Here is a 21,399-nt window from a genome sequence, read left to right as displayed (position 1 = left end):
AGGTAACTTGAATAGTAAAGTGCAAAACCACAATAACGTTTAACAGACATGCCCCAGCTCATACTCAGTGGAAAATAAAGTTTGTAAGACCACTAGATATGGATTCACTGCACACAAGAGAAGAGTATGACCTGAAGACATCCGTTTTCAAGTTTTCCCATTACCAGACATTGATTACAATTAGTATTTTTCCATTTCTTTTAAGGGTAACAACATGAAATCACAACAAAGTTACAAATAAAACAAAACATATTGGCCGGACTGCCTGAATCTTAGCCCTATAATTTGTACCCTTTACCCAATACAGCTCTTAGGAGGAAGTGATGGAACAGGAACAGTTCATTTCTTGATAGCCTCTTTGATTTTAAATCCAAGGAATCAATTAGCAAGACGTAACACTGTGTCTTATTTGGGACCCGTCATACATTTTTTTTTAATCTTAATCTTTTTTTAAGTATACCTGCAGACATAAACACAGCATCATTGAACTAACGATTGCCAACACTAGCTACTGTCCCTCTCAATCCAAGAAAACAAAAAAATCTCACAATTTTACTGTAATTAAGTCTAATTCGCAAAGTATAACCCAAGCTTTCATGTCTCTCGTTACAGCTACTGGTGCAGTCTCCCCAAGACACCAAGTACACTCTGACACAAATGAAGTATCAGAAACTCTTGGTGCCTTTCCCTTTCTTCTACCTGACTAGTTTGTATTCATTAAGCCCTTTGGTGCTAGAGCTTAATTTAACATCATCTGAAAGGTGACTGCTCAACCTTTTTACTAAGAGAATTCAAAGATGCAAATTAAATATTACTCTAATTTTGTCAGACTGCCTCCTTAGTAACTGCTAACATTGCTTCTCTTCTACCAGTTTCCAAGAAAAGACAGTTAAGCATGCCAAGCTTTAATAAATATCAAGAAGTTTTAGCTATGAATTGTATATGCATCCCTTTGTCATGTTACTAAGCTCAATTTGCTAATAAACATAAACCACCACTGTCAAAACAGAGAACTGCCTAAACAGCAAGCTTTAAGGACCATGTCTCGTTTATAGCTTCATGTAACCAAGAAATTCACAACATACATTTCCAAGAACTCACTTTTACATAATATTCTCCTTCACATTGTCATATTTCACTACAGTCAGCGCTTTCATCAAGGAAACATTTCCATGCAGATACACAGCAGAACGTCCAGCACTGTTTCGGAGGGCTGCAGGTAGCATTTTCCCCTTTCAGATCACTTAAGCAGAGAGCCAGAGTTGAGGACCTGGCTCTTGTACTCTGGATAAGGCACTTGCCTCACACGAGCAATACAGCACCAGGTCAGCGTGCAAGAAAAGTCTGGATGTACCTTTTCCTCCTCATTTATACCTAAAGGAGGAATAGTTCTCTAGCAATTGTGCTTTTTCAATCTGAAGTGATCCTCCTACAACAGCTTGTGCAGCTTTATAAATCGCTTCACTTCACATCCTCCCTTAAACTTACTAGTTATGGCCACGTAAGTATTTTGAAAACATTCAGAGGTTTACTCTATTTCAAAATAAACTCAAGGTGCACTTCAAAGGGGCATGGAAGATATCCATTAGAACTTGTGAAATATTACCATGAAATCACAGCGATAAAATTTGAATCTGTCCATCAGCAGTTCTTAACCAACTACACAGACAAGCTTTGACAATCCAGGTCTCGCGTGATTCCAGTCCCTGAAAAAAAAAAAGTTGCCTTATGGCATGCATAGTAGACATCACTAGCGCTACTGGAAGAGTTGTTATCTTCTCTCTTCCTCCCTCCCAAAAGGGTACCAATATAAAAACCCTAGTTACCTTAATATTTTAAACTCACACTGTGCTGCATATATCTAAAGTGAACCTCTGCTCCAAACCTGGGAATACTCTAGCAGTAAAAACGTATTAACTCACCACAAAAAGAAGATTAAGAAAGAAGTGAGATTTAGTTTCTATCAAAAACAAAAGCACATCTCACTTCTGGGGTTCTCTATTATTTTGTCAAAGACATTTTAATAGAATTATACTGGTCTAGTATTAGATCACAGCCAAAAATCTCAGTTTTAAGGAAAACCCCTCATTTTATACTGAACTTAACTGCCAGTAGCTTTAAGCACCCAAATAATTTTAATTTTTCCATTTAAAGAATGCTCTGCAGTTCTAGAAAGATGAGTTATGCATTTTTGTTCGCATACAAGAAGACAGTCTAACAGATGTAAACTATTTATTGAATATTTGCCACCAATATTGTTAAATACATAATCTTGCAGTTTTTCCGCTTTCAAGTTAAAATGTCAGAAACAGAACACCAAATATTTACAATTCTTATAAGGAATGTTACATAATGACACATTAAGGCGTAAATTCTTTTGGCTTATAATTCTGAAAAGAATGATAATAGCAAAAAGTGATGCAAAATTCTTCATTGTGAGATTATGATTAAGCTACAATGTTTTACAAAAATATGGTGTACGATGGCAATAATCCCATTCAAAATCCTGCATTAGGCCCCTCAAGAGGGGCTGATAATTTATACAGTCAAAACTTTAAAATTTACATATAAAGGTACCCTATCCACCATTGAAAAGTACAACTCTCAACATATACAGTTTTCAGGCCACAGTTTTGAAGGTCTGGAGTATCAAGTTGGTTTGATGAATTAGTCGGTTGGCACTTATGAACACATTTATTGCCCTGTTAAAACAAAAAGATATTGCTTCAGACATTTTTAGAAACATGTCATTCAATAAATACAGCATTAAGGTCAGGCAACTAAGTATATTGGCATCTAAGCTCTGCAAATTGGAAGCATATTGATGTTTTACCATATCATAATCTACCTGAAGCTTACTGCTGGCAAACAGATAAACTCATTTGCATAGATAATCCTATAAAGACTATGTTTATTGGCAGGAACTTGAAGGCTTTGGCTCTCGATCATCATTGACATCTCAATCATTTAACCCTGAGATTTTAGCTAACTAAGAGTGGAGCAGATGATCGTTAAACACCTGTTCTTTCCAAAGCTGAACACTTCATCTCCTAGTAATTTCAGATTTTGCAACTCTTTCCTCAGGAACTGCTAAGCATGCATGCATATGGAAACAACATACTATTTGAGTTATCTTTTTGCTCCGACAGACGTGTGAGGTCACAGAATTTTTCAGCTCAGTAACAAAGTCTGTGAGCATGACTATTTTGTTTAGCGCTGTAACCTTCTGGTGGGAGCAGGGTGTCTTATTCAGCCTGCAGTTCAGACAGATATAAATTACTTTTGATTCCACAAGGACATGGAATAAAGGCCTTACCTGGGATTTCTTGTAATATTGATAATACCTAATACACTAAGTTTACACCCGCAATACACAGCGCAGTATTCACTTCACATAGGGCTAAACAAAGCTGCTCTCCTTCAGTATGGCTGGGGTACATGCACAACACATCCAACCTCTTCCCCATTTTTTCAGTCAAACAGTTTTCAAATGAACCAAGACTGTTTAGACCTTGTTCATACGAAAACTTACCTATACATCTGTTCAGTAATCATAAAGCTACCAAGGCCTAAATTTCTCATTTTAGTATCATAACCAAATTTAGCCCAATTTCAATGGTGGGAGTGGGGAATGCTTTCATAGAAGCCACGTAGTATTTACAGCTGGTCTCAAGACTTCCCTCTCCTTTGATAATGCACCATCCCCTGAGCGCTCATGGCCTTTGCCAAGCTCAACAGACCAGACATGAAAGTTAGTTCTCATCTTTGAAACAGCAGCACATAGAACACTTTGGCACTGTCAAAATCTGAGGGGGATACACCCATCATCTGAATAAGTCACTACAGCGAGATACGCATGAACAGTGACATCAAAAATCCGAGGTGAAGACTTGAAAAAAGCCTCAGTCTGCAGGCTAAAAATGTTCAGATATAAAACTATTAATCAGCTGAGTAATTCCAAATACTGCAAACCACTATAAGGAACCTTAGAGAAAGGACAATAAAAATGTAAATCAAAGAAAAAGCTCCGCAGCTGTTAAGCGTTTGCAAATGATATTTCAAATAGGCAGATTACTTTTTTTTCAGTTAAGCATTCAAAAGTTTTTTTGTCCTCTTATATACACTGAGGAAAACCACACAGGGGCCATGAAATTTATCTTTACATATTCAAGCTCAAAGCTAATACTGCACACAGGTGTTGTATGGTGGTGCATTTAACCAACTTCCCTCTCCTCAAAGGTGTTAAAAAAGGCATGAATGTATTTTAAAGCAGCCACAATGGTCTGAGGACACAGGTGAGGAAAAAAACAGGCAAGTCCTGAAGAAGGGAGTTTATGCCCCAAAGTTTATCCTGTTTTCCCCTGTTAGTCAACAAGGCCTTTCATTATGTAAAACGTTAGTACAAAAGCCATACTTACTTTCCATCTTTAAAATAGGTTTTCAGAGTATCACTGAAACTTTTGGAGTATTTTACAAACTCTTTCTTTTGGTGCTCAAGTGCCTAAGAAAACAAGAACACCAGGAGCAGAGTCTTAATTCACGTATTGTTCGGTACAGTGAGAATCTTGAGGTTAAACCAGTAAGAAAATTGGCTAACATTACCTTAGATATAGAAGTTGATTTTATTTTTTTTAAGACCTACCATACAACAATTCTTTTGTTAAAGATATTATGTTATTGACCATTTAAGCTCTCCTATTCAGCCTCTGATCAAAAGGATATCCTTCCTCTTAACACTATTAAAAACATTGTATAAAAATAGTTCTTGCACATACCCGCCGGTTCTGGTATTGGTATTTCTTGAAGACATTATTTACTGTGTCAAGAAGTTCCTTTATTGCACTCGCGATGTCCCTATTTGGCAATAAAAAAAATAGTTGTAATATCCTTAAGCTATCCTATTTAGATGGAATTTAATCCCCTTCTAGTAGTCAAATACTTCTTAAAACAGCCTCTACAGAGCTAAGTGCCAGACAAGATGTAGCAATACCAAATGCAAACAGCTACACCAGTGACACGGAAATTCAAACTAGGAATCAGCCACTTAGGTTCGGTCTAGCAACGTGGGGCTCTTGTTAAATATCCTCAATTCAGTCTGCTCATTTATGAGAGGTTTAGGCTCTCTTCCAATGGGAACAGTGCTCCTAGCATCTTCTACAGCATTTGAACATTCAGACCTAGCTAAAAAGTTTGACCCCTCAATCTGAAATAAAAAATACGTAATACAGTACTTACTTGATTGTCTGAAGAAACCTCACTCTGTCATTGATCTCATCAGGAATCTTACTAAGAATCTGTTTAAGTGCTCGTGCCTTTTCATTAAGATCTTGGAATTCTGGTTCTGGTCTTTCAATCATATACTCTTAACAAAAGAACATATTCAAATATACCATTAGTTTTTCCTCCAAGTCCCTAGTGACAGCTAAAAACACTACTTCACAAAATGCAGCAGTATTGCCATACTATATTTGTAAGCTGAACAGCCCCGAAGTAGCCATGGTTAGAAAAGTGCAATGAATATGCTCTGCATCAATAGAACCACAGTGCCAGCAATAATCTTTGTTATTGCAAGTTGGAAAGAGAGCCCATCTTACCTTACTTGAGGGGCACTGAAGACAATAATCAAATGCTGTATTCAAATAACTAAGTCTGCTGTATACTCCCTTTCTCTGACAGTATAACTACTGCTTTTAATTTGAAGCAGAGAAAAGGAAGGTGAATATTATCCTCCATACATGTTTTTTTCTGGTCGCTAGCATTGCGAACTGAATTATACACCCACATAAACACAGTTTTAAACATTCATTCTCTTTCTTTCTCTTACTAGTCAAGTATGGGGGTTTTTTTAGGGAGGTTTAACTTCTCAAAAAGAGATATTCAGGAAATACAAGTATTCTTCTATCATGCTGAAAAAATCTATTAAGAAACAAATAACCTCTTCTGAAAATGGGCTTAGAGAAATGCATGTTCCTAGTTAACAGTGTGATTAAAAACACATCTACTCAACATAACAGATGAGATATTACCTTCTACATCATCAGCTGCCATACGCAGAAGAGACTCTGTGAAGTTCACATCCACACTTTTTTTCTCCAGAATTTTCATAATGATGTCCTGTGTAAGACCTGGATTTTCTTTTTCAGCCTGTATGGCAAAGAAAATTTCCATTCTTAAATATGCAAGACTGCAAACACAAAGGCAGATTTTCACATGACTCAGTTCATATACTGTGGGACTTTGCTAGAAATTTTAAAAGTCTAATGGCTTTAGACTAGCACATTACACTGAAAACCATTCTTCCACTACAACATCCATTTTTCTTGGACTGCATCAGTGACTTTGTATAAGCAACTTTTCCAATAAGCCTTTCCACTCATTTCAATTTGAATAAGAAAGTTCTTCATGAAATTTTATATTCTGTTTATTTCCATAAACACTAAGCTTTGAGACAAAGATATATCCATTGGGATTTAATTCACTCAACAGGTGCTACTCCCCCATCTTCCACATGCCATTTTGTGAATGTGCCTCTTATGAATCACATCATATGCTCAATCATCATCTTGGAATTGCTTTTCCAGGAAAAAAAAAACCACCTTCTGATTCATGACATATCTAAGTAAAGCTAAGCTAGACTAACACTGAAGGTATTCACACTACCTGCACTGCTATCAAAAGATTATGCTGTGTCGAGTAAGAATGAGGCTGTGTGGTTTTTTAGCTAGCACTACCATTTCTACCAATATCTCAGGTTTTACATTATTTGCTTTCAGCTTAGCTCCTTGCCACCAGTCATAAAAACATTTAACTCGTACAAGCTCTAGTTCAGACTTAAGATTATCTAGGTACACTTCAATCTATGTGTAGAAACAAGGAAGTATTGCTCAGTTGCATAGTTCACATGTTAAGATATGTCATGTCTACAATTTTTTTCATTTAAAGTATTTCAAAAGATCACCACTTCAATAAAGCAATAAAAGGAATATCTGTATCGTCATTCTTTAAGAATGTATAGAAAAGTTAGAAGAATCTTTTTTCCATTTACTTCTGGATGCAAATACAAACGTTGAACTTATCCACAAAAGAAATCCCATTACCATTCACTTTGTAAACCATGCTCAAAGTCTGCTACATGCCTACTTCTCATGAACACCTTTTCTACATAATCTTGTCACACTTAGACTAAGTTTATTAACTTACTACCTTCACTGACTGATTCCAGATTTAAGCTTTTGTATGTACTACATAGGCAAGATTCTGTCTGTTTAAAATTGCTCAGTTTACTCGTATCATTCAGATTTCTACTCATAACATTTGCAGACATCTCAAACTTACAGTCCATGCAATTCTCCACTTAATTTTTAGACTCCTGGATCAAGGATGCAGTTTTCAAACACAAAGATACAAGGAAACAAGACAGCTGAATTTTTAGCTTCATCGTTTAGGGTTTGCCTTACAAACAATCATTCTTCAATACAAGTTACTTCTCACCTTAATAAAAGCTGCTCTCAGTGTCTGAGCTGCAGATAGATTTACTCTTTCTAGCTGCAACAAAAGTTTATAATTATTAGCAATTCTAATGTTATCAGAACAGAACAAGTCAAGTACTCATGCCTTGCCTTATAGAGCATAATGAAAAAGGGAGTTGACAAAAGCATTTAAGCTACTGGTCTGTTTGAAGGAGAGATACTATGAAGTTTAACCCCCAAGGAAACACTTCCTCCCAAAATAAAAACATAAAAATCAAACATGTCACTGGAGTTATTTTGCCTTTATCCAGCCTACAGCAGAAATCTGACAAGCTTTTGAGAACTCCTTGACAATGTCTAACACTTGCAGAAAAACACATATCCTATTGAATGATAATCATTAGCAGTAAAATTAAAATGTATGGAGCTGACAGGCACACGTTCAACTGTACATTACTTCCTGCCACAGAATGCCAGGCCTAACAGTTTTTGTTAAAATCTTCTGTAAAAGGTAAGAAAAAGAATCAGGGCCAAGACAACTAGCAACCTTTGATAAGCATGAAATTGTATTCATGGAAAGAACGGTAAAACAAAGCATAGAAACAAGATGGTGTTAGACACAAAGCTTTCTCAGTCAAGATGAGCAACCTGTTACTATGAACATATTTCCCCATGTAAAGGGGATTATTACTCCAAAGCAAAATGTAGCCTACCTCGTTAAAGACAGGGTACATAACAGCATAGAGAGGCATGGAAACCATAGAAGTGGTCTCTGCTTCATTCTTCATCTCTTCCATTGTCATCCTCATTCAAAGACCCACTTCCCTAAGAAAACACTATCGAAGCAAAAAACTCCTCATTCACTGAAATGTTTCTTCTTTTTCCTCGTTGTGCAAGAACACTTGAACTTGAAAAATATATTGTCCTTAGGTTGCGTGAGGAAAAAAAACAAAAGCACAAACACATAATTATGAATGCTCATGACTGACAGGTTCTAAAAATGAAAAGGCACAAAACACCATTAGTTTGTTACTGCCTAGAAACTAGGAATTACTTACGACATGAATTAAGTAAATATGGAATGACTACTTCACGTAACTTCAAAACCTGAACTGAAATCTATTAAGTGAACAGATACTTTAAGGAGTAAGGTTGTTCCAAAAATGTTTTACTTCAAGTTCTTACGGAATGATTTTTCCCGAAAGAAGTGATTTTATTTGCTATGTATTACAAAAATCTTGCCACTGCTCGTAAGCAGCAGTGTGATTCCTGACAACTCACATACAGAAAAAGCTTGAGAAGCATTACGTGCTGTAAACCGAAAACCCATACAGATGCATTATGGCAACTAACATTAAGACTACCTATAAATACTCCATATTTTTGCATACATATCAAGCTGTGATTCTGCTGGAGATCAGTGCCTACTTTCTACCCATCTGAATTCCAAATACCACATCTTTGGTTTTACATAAGCAAAAGTCTTAAGTCATGTTTCCACTCAGGGTGTGTCAACAGCTATGTTAACTCAATGGAAAAATTATTGTTCCAGTAACTGAACGTAGGTTTTGGAAGTTCTCCACCCAGTCCAACTCATCATATCCAACATAGAGTGATCATTGCTCAGACCCAGAAATAATGTGGAAAAGAAAAAAAAGTCACCCTACAGTTCATAAGAAATCCTTGTTACAGCCTGCTATATCTTCTGTCTGTAATATCCTTTTAAAATATTTTATATAACATAATTGAGTTTTAGAGACCTAAAGTCCACGTTAGGAATAAAGGCACACAAAAAGGTTAACAGTTTAAATTTTTAGATTTGCTTGGAGTATGTCATGCACTAGAGGAGTTTTTTTCCTCCTAACAAGTTTCAAACATCAGGCATTTATACGTTTACTTAATGACTTTATGGATATTTACTAAGAAGTGAAAAAAGTGAATTTTTTAAGAAACAGCAAAAGCTACTATAGTAATTAATATCACTTCCCAATAGCTTGAACAGGTTAAAAAATGCCAAGATATTTCTTCAGGCTATATTCCTCATTATGCTCTGCACTGGCTAAAAATCTTCAGGCTGTTTAAATAGAAGGTTTTTGCCCAGGGCAGGTATATAGTAGTTTTGCTATAATTATAGAAGTGAAAGTTGTTATTGATTACAGTAAGCACAAAGAACTTGGATGACTACAAATATCACACACATTCATCTGAACATGCAATTAGGCAGCATGAATATACCCAAAAGTGAGAAGAACTGGTCACACTACAGAAACAGCCAACAGTTAACACCTGATTTGAAGAAAAATATGTAAGTATTCTAACAGGAACTACTTATTGCAAAATCTCAGCTGTGCTTCTCTTACTGTTCCACCCCTTTAACATGACATACATGAGCAGATTCCTATAGTCACAGAACAGGATTACCTTTAGAAAGGGGCCTGTATAGATGAGATACATCCACATGGATGGAATTGTAACAATCAGGACTCTCACATTTTTATCACCTACCAGTAGATATTTTATGGCTGTCAAGAACATAGAAGAATACAAGTGAATATTCATCATTCCTCGAAAAGCTGAATATCTTTAAAGAACTTGTTTCAGAGTTACATAAATTCACACAAGGTCTACTCACATGGGGGGAAGAAACTTGTCTGAACAAGTTTTCACTCAACTGCAACTACAAGCTGTCCCATTTATTATACATGCATATTCCCTGCACTAACTACTCTGGCATGTAAGGGGCAGAGTGGATGCAGAGCTGTTTGTTTTACTGTTTAATTCTCTCTTTCTGCAAGTTCAGTAAAAATATATACTCATGCAAGATACTACAATAGCAAGCACCACTGAAGACAGGATTTAGAGTTTAATCTACTGGAAGTTTTTATCTGGAGTACTGTATTCTCGACAGAGCAAGTTTTTTAAAGTTATATCAGGTCATTGAACATTAGAATCTAGTCTGCCCAAAAGATTTTTGAACGTAGGAAGAAGGGCAAAAAAGGACAAAATAACCATTACAGACAATTACTTGGTTTTTATGGGTTAGCAGTATCCTCAAAGAAAAGGAAATACTAACTCAAGTGATGGATTTTTATTATGATGAAAACCTATTACACTATGGACTATCATGAAGAACTCATTTTTTCCTGAAGAGCCATAAGCTATCGTTATTAATCCATGGTACTGTTAAACCCCCATATAAAAACAATTTACACCATCTATTACCGCTTTACCACACACTGACACCCTTCATACAAAACACAAACCCTTGGATTTGTATTAACACAGAGGATACAAGTGTTGTGACTGAAGACAAGAGAGAGATTTAAATACAGATGAAGAAATACTTGAGAACATCAAATACTGTTGTTGCCAACATATGAAAAGAAATATATTCAATATATCACACTGGTTGTTCACTAGTCAAGAAATCTTCCCATTTTCCAGCAGATATATCAGGTAGCATAAGGCTGTCATGCAAGTATCTGGCTGCTAACATTGCCACGCTATTTGTCTTTGCAGCTAGGGATCTCCTTCACATCTTTCGGATGCAACTTAGATGCACTGCAATCTTTGCTAGTGTTAAATAGCATGGATAAAAATCTTCAAAAAAAAACCCCACATTTATTTGCATTACAGAAAGATAGTTTGTCATAGCTGCACTAAATCACATAAAACTACCTTTGAAGAAGGGTCTCGATCCTGATTATGGACCAAATCCCCATGAAAACGGAAGTTTCTGTCCTAACTATTTAAATCAATTATTAGAAAGTCCACTAGCCTTCAAAATGGCTTTACTAAAGCCAAAGTTTAATGCACATTATCCTGCAGCATCTAGGAGCTTTCACTAGTTCTTTTGGTATGTGACCAAAAGCAGACATCTGCATAGCTGCCAAGCTTTATGATAACGCCGTCTTCTAAAACCTTAACTTCAGTCCACTACAATCTCAAGAGAGTCTTGAGACAAGTTTACCCTAGTTTCATCTGCTAATTGTTTTTTTTAACTTACTCAAAAAAAAAAAAAAAAGGAATAAAATTCCATGGGAAGGTGACCTATCAGAACAGCCAAATGTAGTCACATTGTTCAGAAAATCCTGGCAAAATGCTGTAAGATGCAAAAAACCAAGGTGTTACTCTACTTGGCAAACTTGTTAATTGGTCTGAGGAGGAAAGACAAGAAGAAGCTAGGAGGATACTGCCAAATATTAATCTGCATGGAAGTCTGATCTTTTTTTTGGTTACAGTGATCCCACAGATTCAAACCTGTGTATGTGCAATTAGAATCATGCTACAACAGATAAAATCAACCATCAGAGAGAGTATACAGAATGATTTAGGGAATTTGAAGAGAATCTAAATCTGAAAACTATGCTAAGATGCCAGTTAATGCAATCCTGGCTGCTCATTGTTAAGCCATGAAGTGCACCAAGCTGTATTCCAAGAGATGTACTAACACGGAGTATATGCTTTCACTGTCAGTATAAATCTTACATTCTAAGCTTTAGGCTCCAGCACTAAAATATTACCCCAGCTATTCAGCTAACACTGTGAGAACTGGTACATTTTACAGGAGAAATATATTTGGAAGGATTCTTTGATAGACCCATTCCTTCGTATCTATCCAATAACATTTTACATCATTCAGTTGAACTTTAGCAGAAGAAAACCTACGGTAAACTTCCTGTAAGCCAAAAAGGGTAAGCAGCAAAAAACACTGCACTCTCTAAAATATACAATTAGTTTTATCAGTACCTACAGTGATAATTTGCTTTCTCTAACCTGTACCATTTACTGACAGTTTTGGTCATGTGCTAAAATTAAGTGGCAGAACTGCAGAGCTACTTGGTAAGAACATAACCATTGCAGTGACTACAGAGTGCAGTTATGTGCCCCAAAACCACATCTGCTCATTGGACAGTGCAAAAACAAGCAAGGTATCCATGAAATAAAGGTTTTTAACACCATCTCTTGAAACAGTGTTTAAAGAGAACAGAGCTGTATCTAATGATTATGATTTTTTTAAAAGTTTTTAAAATAACAGTAACATTAGATATAATTGGCACAATCTCAATTATTCTTCAGCTGTGCCACCAGTAGATCTACCTATGCGCTGTTGTCTTTATTCCCTTCTCCAGGCTCCATTCACCTTAGATCTGCAAAACCTTAAGCACACAGATATTAATCCTCTTTTTTAGAAAAATACTAAAGAGAAACAAAGCCTCCAAAATGATTATTTCAGTGGTTGGCTTCCAGCAAAAATTACAGCTCTATTCCTGCTAGAAAAGACTATCCTTGCTGCCATGAAGGTCTGCTCCACTTTTTGCAGTGAGGATTCAAGACGAGGTCTTAACCTTTAACCTGATCCAAGACTCCTGAGTTACCAGAAAAACTAATTTAAGTTCAGGAAAAAAAGAGTGGGGGAAGGGAAGTAGCAACATGAATTCTATTCCAAATTCAGAGGCAAAAAGCTTGGCTTCTATTTCTAAGGACAATGTGCATGGGAGGTGGGAGTTTAGGTAATTTACTAACTGCAGTTGCAAATCTTACAGAAGAAGAAAAATAAAATTGCCAAGTTCGCTTTTTAACTATACATATACCCCATGCATAGTACGTTAACTATCTACTTCTTATTAAGGGTCACTTGGAAGTAATCAAAAAAACCCACACCTCCATGTCAGACGGTAACTTACCTGCCACCGCTGTATTTCAATTACAGATTGCAATTACCTCCCATTGTGTAACTTTGACTGTATGGTACAAAGCTTAAAGGCTTTGCGCTTCAGATACAGAGCTACTTTTCATCTTTTAAAAACTGACATGACTTCATGACGGTATGGCTGAATTCATTGGAATGGGCATACAGATCAACTGTTGATAACAAGAAGCTCTAAAAAGGCACTCTACTGCACTGATCCCGTATTTTACTCTTACAGCCAGCAGTTTCACTGAAGACTCAATAAAAGGAATGTCACCAGAGAACAGCATCAAAGTGTTTAAAGTATGTTTAAATGCCTCCTGCTAGGGTAGAGAGATGCAATTTTCAAACATCTCCACACACATATAATAGTCACTTACGGTTCAGCTCACTCTGACAAAGCATAACTGCTTATGTGTTTTATTATTGTAAGAGCAATTCGTATGACTAATTCCGAAATCAGATGAACTTGCAATACCCACGATGTCTATTTTTAGAAAGACAACTTAAAAAAACAAAATCCAAGTCTACTCTGAAGTCGGGCTTACAATTAGTTCATGTTCTTTTGCAATGCTGAACTCCAAAATGGATTTAGTCTGGCTTTTGTGTCTGCCTACAACATGAGAAACTACAGCCTCGCGGATGGTGCTCCAATTTCACTGGGTAGCAACATTAAAATATAACTGAAACAGGTCACGGTTCTTAGCATGTATGATCACAACAACATATCCCCGTTTCTTTTTTTTTTTTCCTCTTTGGGAATATGAAAGTAGAGCTGTTACTCTATCAAACGCTAACAGGTAAGACACAGTTTCAAACATCCAAACACATCCCAACAAGCAAACAGATACCAGAGAGCAATTAGTTCCTCTGGTAACAGGAACTGGTCCCGGGTTTCAGCCATACATCTGTGCCCCAGCAGACAACCAGCCCCACTCACCAGTTACACCAACAACCTAATGGGTGACCCAGGCACCAAACGTCCCCCAGACTGGTCCGTCACCAGGAGGAGCACAGCCCGGCGGGGCGGCTGCTCTCCCTGCCCGCCCTCCGGCTGCGGAGCGGACAGGAGCCGGCAGGAGCCGGCAGCGGGCAGGAGCCGGGACGCCTCCCGCAGACCTGAAGCGGCACTGACCGCACCGCCGGCGCCCACCGGCGCCACCTGATAGCGCTCCGCTCCGGCCTTAGGACGAGCTAAAAATAATGCACATCCGGGCCTGCACCGCCGGGCCCGGCCGTGCCCCCGCTGCCCTCCCAGGGCTCGCCGGGCACCGCGGGGCGGCCCGGGCCCAGCGGTCTCCGACCGGGCAGCCCCTCCGCCCCCGCCGCTGCCCCCGCCCCGAGGCGGGGAAGGCCCCAAGGCACCCGCGGCGCCGGAGGGCTGCGGGGAGGACGGGGAGAAGGACGGGGAGGAGCCCTCACCCCACTGCACCCCCGCCCCAGGGTGAGAGACATCAGGTCAACCACCCGGCAGCGCCGGACCCTCCCCCGGGCAGGGAGGGAAGGGGCATCCCCCGCCTGCTCCGCACGGCCAGGCCCAAGGCCGCGCTCACCTGCGGCAGCACCTACCGGCGGCCCCCGCTCGTCCTGCCCACCCCCACCGCCGCCCCTCAGGCAGGCCCAGACACTGGGAAGAGCTCCCCGCTCCCGGCGCGGCACAGCCCCGAAGGGCGAGCCAGGCCCTGCGCCCGCACCCCGGCGGAACCCCCCGCCCTCCCGGCGCGCTCGCTTCCCCGCGGCCACACGCCACGACAGGAAGGCAGCGGGCAGGCGCGGCGTGGCACCTCACCTCCCCCCGCCCCACGGAGCCCTCGGAGCTCTCGAGTGGGCTTCGCCGCCGCGCCGGAAGCGCCTGCAAGGAGGAAGCGTCCGCTGCTGTTACCACACACCAGGCGTTGTCCGGAACTGCCCGGCGGCCGCGCGGGCCCCTGGGGCTCGTAGTCCACCCGCCGCGACCACGAGCCCCACAATGCCGCGCGGCGCAGGGCCGGGGGCGGAACCGGGCGGGAAGGGGAGGGCAGAGGGAGGCGGGAACACCCAATCGGAGCGCGGAGCTGGGCGGGTAAGGGGGGGGAGATTGAGACAGGAGCGCCCAATCGGAGCGCGCAGCTGGCGGGGTGTGGGCGGGGCCTCCGCGGGGCGGGGCGGTGAGACTACCCCGGCGGTGGCGGCGGGGGGAGCACAGCCGCGGCGGAGCGCGGAGCTGTGTGTTCGGCGGCGGGCGGCGGGTGGGGGTGTGGCGGCGGCGGCGGCGGGCCGGTGAGTGCGCTGTCCCTTCGCTGCTGGCGGTGTGTGCGTGGGCGGTGGCTCTAGTTTATTTCTTCAACTGAGTGAAGCTTTCTGTGGCTGTGCACGCGTGTCCGGGTGTCGGTAGCGGAGCAACGCCTGGCCACTCCAGGGGCCGCCGGTGGGAGCGCCGCTACGGCCCGGGCTGGCGCCGAGCGGGAAGGTGCCGCCGCGGCGTTCCGTTAGCGCCTGAGGGGAGGGAGGCTGCGCACGCCGCGCCGCCCGCTGCGGCGGGGAGAGGAGGCGTGTGGGCACGGAGGTGCTTCCCCGGCGGTGGGAGAACTTGGGAAGGGGGAGAAACCAGCCCGGCACCCCGCGGGTGCTGGGTCGCCCTTTGTCTCCCGCCTGCCTGCGCTGTCCGCCGGCGGCGGTGGGCGGGAAACCGCTCCCGCCCCTGAGGAGCCGCAGCCCCGCTCGCCAGCCTCGGCGCTCGGCACCAGCACTTTGTTGTCAACTTGGGCTGTGGTAAGTGTTGCGGCGGGACTTCTTCAAAACCCGTCCGTGCCGAAGCAGGCGGTGTCGTGAGGGTCTGCGTGCCCTTTGGGGTCGCTGCCCGCCCGGAGCGCGGTTCTGAGGGGCTTCCCTGGCGTGTGGCACGCTCCGTGCTGTCAGCTCCCTCCCTGCGCCGCAGACCGTACGTGTGTGCCGGGTGTTCCCTCTTTCGGCTGTTCAAACAATTAAGTAAACTTGTGTATTATGTCGAGGTAATTGTCCTGGTAAGCCTGAAGATTTAAAGTTTTAAGTTAAATTTAAAATGAGCTCAATTGTTAAAATGTTAACTCAGTTCTGGGTTTGTGTCTGCGTGCCTGATGCATCAGTATTAAAAGTAGCTTTTTTTTTTTAAATACTGCTGCCTATTACCTAATGTTAATGAGACACATGAATTCCGATGCGAACGTGTGAATGAACAGCTAGAGTATTAAACTTGTCAAACGCTGGCTGTAACTTCTCGCAGCACTGAGACGGCAAAGTGGGAAGACTGTGATGTCTGTGGGAGCAGGCAGATCATGTGCATGTAACCAGTCCCCCTCGCCTTCACGTAGGTGAGCAAGAGCACTACGTAGAAAAAAAAAAAAAAGAAAAAAAGTATCTGGATTATTATACTTTATTACGTGTACTGAATTTTCTCCTCCCCCTGCCACTTTGTTTTAATTGGGTCTTTGTATGATCTCTCACATATCAAATACTCCATGGATCTTGGTATTACAGGGCTACTTAAAACTAGAATAGTGTGTACGAATTGTCTAATATTAATCACCTGCAATCTCTGATTCCTCAATTCTTGTCTCATCGTTTTTAATGTGATCAGTAGTTCAGTCTAATAGAAAATGATGCTATTCTGCTTAGGTGAGAGACATTTACCAAAATCTCATAACATACATTAAGTCAAATGCATGTCTGTTGAATTTTATCCTTTCTGTGAAATCGGTACATTTTAAAGTTAAGCTAGAAAGCCACAGTCCTACAGGTGCTAAAACTTAAAATAAAGTATATTATCTACCTCCATAAATTCTGTAATACTATTCCAAATTCTGTCTTCTTTTTTATTACTTTTTTTTTTTTCCAAATCAGTGGGGTCTTGGACCAGATTCATACTTTTTAAATTTACATCTATTGTGTTTTTCATAACAGTTGTGGGTTTGTTGAGTGTAATGAGGAACAGTTGCTGAGGTAGGATGGAGGAACAGTTAATGGCTTTTTCTTTAAGGTATGGGTTGTCTACAGAATTACACAGGGCAATTTAAGAGGTAATACAAGGTGAAGGCTTGTGGCGGTGTTAAGTTTGCTATTAAATGTAGTCATGAGTTCCAAAATATATCTTTACCAGACTTCCTATGCTCTATGTTCACATTCTCAAGTTCAGTTTGAGACTGAGTTTGGGTTTTTAAATTTGCTTTGACTTTGTCTCTCCATCTACCATTTTCAGCAAATGATTTGTTCACATGTATGTGAAAATATTCATGAAGCTGTTGCTCATCTACTTTCATATTCATTGTTGAAACCACACAATATGCTGTGTGTATGTTAGCCTACTGAACGCTTTAGCTACGGCACTGCCGGCTCAAATTGATTCCAAAAATGGTTTGGGATTAATGCACCTTTGAGTTGCTAAGTGACTTGCTTACTGTGGGAGCCTGCTGATGCGGTGTGTTTTTGTGTATGTTTTAAGACTTGGGTCTTTTGACCTTTTCTCATCCCATCCTCTCAGATGGAAGAATGTGTATATATTCATGCATAGTCTAGCAGAATTCTAGGAACACTACATTGTTGGAGTAACTCTTCTGAAATTTATTCTGTAGATGTAAATGCTGTGTTTATGTGTAATTTAATTCAACTCCTAATCTCACAAAACTAACAGTGGCGAGGGGTTAGTGCTTAGGATTAATCATATCAAGATCTAACTACTCTTGGCTCTTTAAAGTCCTTTTCAATTCATCATCCATAAAGACACATTTTTGGTGTAGCTGAATACATTTAAAAATACTTTCTGACAATCCATGTAGGCAATATATTATTCTTGTCTTTGTAAAGCCTAGGTCAAATATGAGTTATGTACGTCTGTCCTATGCTCAGTCTTTAGGTTGTCCTCATCTTAATTTTTCTGGCATGTAAACAAGTCTTCAAAAATTAATGTCTAGTTTATTTTATATACTCTTGCACTATCTCTGGTACAGTCAGTATCTCTGGTTACAGGTCGGTATAATGGGCACATGGTAGGGAAAGACGTCTATATAGTCAACTATGATTAGCGATAGCTTTGTATTTTTGCGCAAATACTTGAAAGAGCAGAGTAGTGAAATTTGGAAATATCTCTTAAATTCTTGCATTTAATTCATGTCTTTCAAGCACTGCTAGTCTTGTGAACTGGATGATAAAAGGTTAGTGGAACTTGGGAGTGGGGAGAAATAATGCAATATGCGTTCCTGCAGGAGGAAAGGAAATACTTTCTGAATTTTGAATTATTGACTTGACAGAACAAGACATGTTCTTTAAACTTCTGGAGATAATGAAGCTAGCCACTTTCAGACAAATAATAATCCCACAATTCAATAACAAATGTAAAGCTTTGGACTTATTTTACATCCCTGCCGTTTTGACTGCTTTAAATTACCAAGTGCAGGTGGAAGTGAAGTGTGTCAATCACATTAGGAATATGGTGGGGGTTTTGTAGCGTAAATACCTTAGTACGGTCATTGGAAGGGGGATTTATGTTGGAGAAGGTCTCTAACAATACAGTACTGTGAGAATTTAAGTTGATTAATTCCTATATGAAATATTTTCAATTTCCTGACTTCAGTGAAAGAATACCATGTCGTCTTTTTTCACTTTGCCTCCCACAAATTCTGTTTCTAAAAAGATAACCACATATTGTACTAAATTTAAATGTAGACAAGATAATCTGCATTTTGCTATTAAGTAATGCGACACTGCGTAGCATTACTTTAAAATTAAAAGCTTCAATTTTGTTTTCCATTAGTCTCACATGCACACATTCCACTTCCAGTTGATCCCTCAGCCAAGCCAAGATCGGAGGTAGGTGCTGGAAGTGGTCTAGTGACTCTGCATTTCAAAGCATGAACCTTCCTGGTAGTGCAGCCACTGCTTAACTTGGCCTGTCTGTGTAGCAGTAGCGTTCTGTTCTGCCTGTTTGTGTTTAGAGTAGTTCCGAGTGGCATCTCGTTTGGTGGCCTTAATAATGTGTGTATGATAAAGAATTGTTCTTATGTGGTATGATTAAAATATCAACTGTAAGGTCACGTTCTGCTTTGTTTAATATACTTCAAAGCTAGTGATTATGAAAACTGCAGACTGTGGCTAATGTGATAAAAGCTGTGTGAGTTATCCGCATCCTTTTTTTGGTCTTTAGGGTCATTGCAAAGCAGCTGTAGCTATGAGAAAATTTCTTATTGATACAAGCTAATGAGTTAAATATGTGTCTGGTTTTGGGATTAATAAGGTTTGACCTTCTGGGTTGTAAAGGATTTTTGGTTTAGTTGAGTGTTTAAATATTATGATAAATCTTGAGAAATACTTTTTCAGACTTGACACTATTCCTTCAGGAAGAATCAATAATGACAAGTAATATACCGTCTAGAAGAAGAGAATTAAAATTATGTGGTTGTACTCGGTTTTAACCAAATAGCTAGCCTGTTAATCAGAAAATACCTTTCCACTTGTTTGTGTACTTCAGCCCTGCAATCTTGAACTATTACAGTTATGCCTAACCAAATAATTATTTAATAATGTAAACTATTTCCACGCTGCTGTATATGTCTACAAATCTAATGCTGTGATGATTTGATGGAGCTAATGCACAATTGGCTGCTTTTAGAAAGATCAGTTCTGTCAGAATTGTAGCTGAGACGGTACCATGTCTGCAGTGGAATTTCTTAAATACACAAAACCAAGCACTTGTTAGCTAGGAATGATCTCTTCCAAACCTCAGGGAAACTTCGGTTCCTGTGCTCTTCTGTTTTCATCTATTTTTGTCATCCATGTGTCTGTGTGTGCAGTGGGTTTGGGGATTTCCTTGTTTGAAGAGAGAACTGTTGTTTCCTTTCTAACTCTTTTGAGCAACATATTTAGCCTTTGGTTTTGTTTTGCTTTTTGAATTCTGACTGAATTCTGAGAATTTTGCTCAGACACCACAGGAAAGCGAATGCTTTAATTGCCCTTGCAATAAGATAATAAGTCCAAATGCTTACTCTCTAGTTGCATTTTGCATCTGCTACTTTTTGAGCAGCGACGCCTTCCCAGCCCTTGATTCTCCTGCAGAAGTTTGGAGTAAGCTGGAGAACTTGGACATCTATTCTTTAATGTGACTTTTTTTTTAACTGACCTTGTCATGTCAAGGCAATGTTAGGAGCATGGGTACTTTGCCAAAGACAGCCTGTCTGAACTCCTCATGATCACTTAGCCACTGGGGATTGCCTCCTTCCTTGACAGTATAGCAAAACGTCATTTTTCAGTTAATGTTTCTGTCTGAGGTGATGTTCACTGCCCCAGTTTCCCCATACATCTCAGTTATGTAATTTGTAGTTACAAAGAGAATAGGTTTAAGGATTTAAGACATCTTTTTTAATTGGTACACTGAGACTGCTCTTTTCAAATGCTTTTCCCCCCCCATTTAAATTACAGCAGTTCTTGGAGCATTTAATGATAGTGTACTTCCTGTAGCCATTTGAATTCACTGGAGCAACTCATGTTTTCTTGATTGGTTTTTTTTTTTTTTCTGTTTTTTTTTTTTCAAAAGAAACTGTTTTAAGCTATTAATCGAAACCTAAGACAACACAACTTAGTGTAGACCAGGTCTTCAACTTGAGATCCTGTTGATCTAAAGGAAAGGTGTGGAGGTGCCTACCCAAATTGCTGTGAGTATATGTAAAGCCTGTAGGTGAACGATAACCTTTTCATCTGCAAAGAAAAATGAGAAGTGGGAGGAAGAAGAGAGGGAAGCCAAGTTATTTTTACTGTAAATATGTCAGTTTATTGACTTGTTAATTTCAGATTTATTCAAAAAAGCAGGAGGAGGAAACGGTAATGTCTGCCAAAACCAAAGTAATTACTGGGAGTTGAAAGATGTCTAATGATTCTTACAAGTACTAAAGAGGAATAAACTATTCTCTTATTAAACTGGATATGGACCTTTAAAACCCTGTAGTAATCCTGCTCTGTCTTAAAAAGCATGTGTGCTTACATATGGTGAATAAAAACATCTTTATTAAAGTAACATTGTTTATTCACAGTAACATTACAGGCAGCAGGTGTTTTTGTTGTTAAAAAAAACCCCACACCACCTCAAAGCTGACTCCGCACTTGCCAAATATTACCTGAACGTTTATTTTGTAAAGCTGATGTTTGAGCTGAAGAGGACAGAATAGACTTTCAGTTTGATCCTTAATGTCCCTGCTACACCTTCATGGTCCAGCATGAAAAAGAAGGTCTTGTTTC

General features: G+C 40.0%; 2 protein-coding genes across 8 annotated transcripts in view; one reads left to right on the top strand and one right to left on the bottom strand.

Annotated features, from left to right (window-relative positions):
- Window positions 1–439: 439 nt before the first annotated feature.
- PDCD10 (programmed cell death 10) lies at window positions 440–15,109 on the bottom strand. Of its 4 annotated transcripts, none has more exons than XM_037406426.1 (9): window positions 14,946–15,109; window positions 9,891–9,991; window positions 8,183–8,394; window positions 7,492–7,545; window positions 6,027–6,144; window positions 5,236–5,362; window positions 4,776–4,854; window positions 4,419–4,501; window positions 440–2,702 (listed from the first exon to the last, which is right to left on the bottom strand). In XM_037406426.1, the coding sequence occupies exons 3-9, from the start codon at window positions 8,276–8,278 to the stop codon at window positions 2,621–2,623; spliced, it is 639 nt and encodes a 212-aa protein (XP_037262323.1). In that variant the 5' UTR covers window positions 8,279–8,394; window positions 9,891–9,991; window positions 14,946–15,109; the 3' UTR covers window positions 440–2,620. The 4 variants fall into 4 exon arrangements, with proteins under 4 accessions (XP_037262323.1, XP_037262324.1, XP_037262322.1 ...); XM_037406427.1 differs by having other exon boundaries at window positions 14,951–15,109; XM_037406425.1 differs by lacking the exon at window positions 9,891–9,991 and having other exon boundaries at window positions 14,951–15,109.
- Window positions 14,532–21,399, top strand: part of LOC119156560 (neuroserpin) — a 51,772-nt gene continuing 44,904 nt past the window's right edge. Inside the window, exon 1 of one of the 4 annotated variants that reach the window (XM_037406418.1) lies at window positions 14,532–14,619. The gene's annotated coding sequence lies outside the window, so the exon portion shown is untranslated. Of the gene's footprint in view, window positions 14,620–15,352; window positions 15,421–15,507; window positions 15,913–16,402; window positions 16,491–21,399 lie in introns of those variants that run through there. The other 3 variants (XM_037406419.1, XM_037406421.1, XM_037406420.1) reach the window with 3 other exon arrangements.

Source organism: Falco rusticolus, chromosome 13, assembly GCF_015220075.1.
Source record: "Falco rusticolus isolate bFalRus1 chromosome 13, bFalRus1.pri, whole genome shotgun sequence".
Lineage (NCBI taxonomy): Eukaryota > Metazoa > Chordata > Aves > Falconiformes > Falconidae > Falco > Falco rusticolus.
Note: the sequence above shows the minus strand (reverse complement) of the source record. Positions and strands in the feature narration are given on the sequence as shown.

Coding starts and splice junctions, on each gene's coding strand:
- PDCD10 (XM_037406426.1), bottom strand. CDS start 8,278: ATGAGGATGACAATGGAAGAGATGAAGAATGAAGCAGAGACCACTTCT. Junction 7,546..8,182: donor TGTACCCTGTCTTTAACGAG/GTAGGCTACATT, acceptor CTTTTGTTGCAG/CTAGAAAGAGTAAATCTATC. Junction 4,855..5,235: donor AGGTTTCTTCAGACAATCAA/GTAAGTACTGTA, acceptor ATTGCCAAATAG/GGACATCGCGAGTGCAATAA.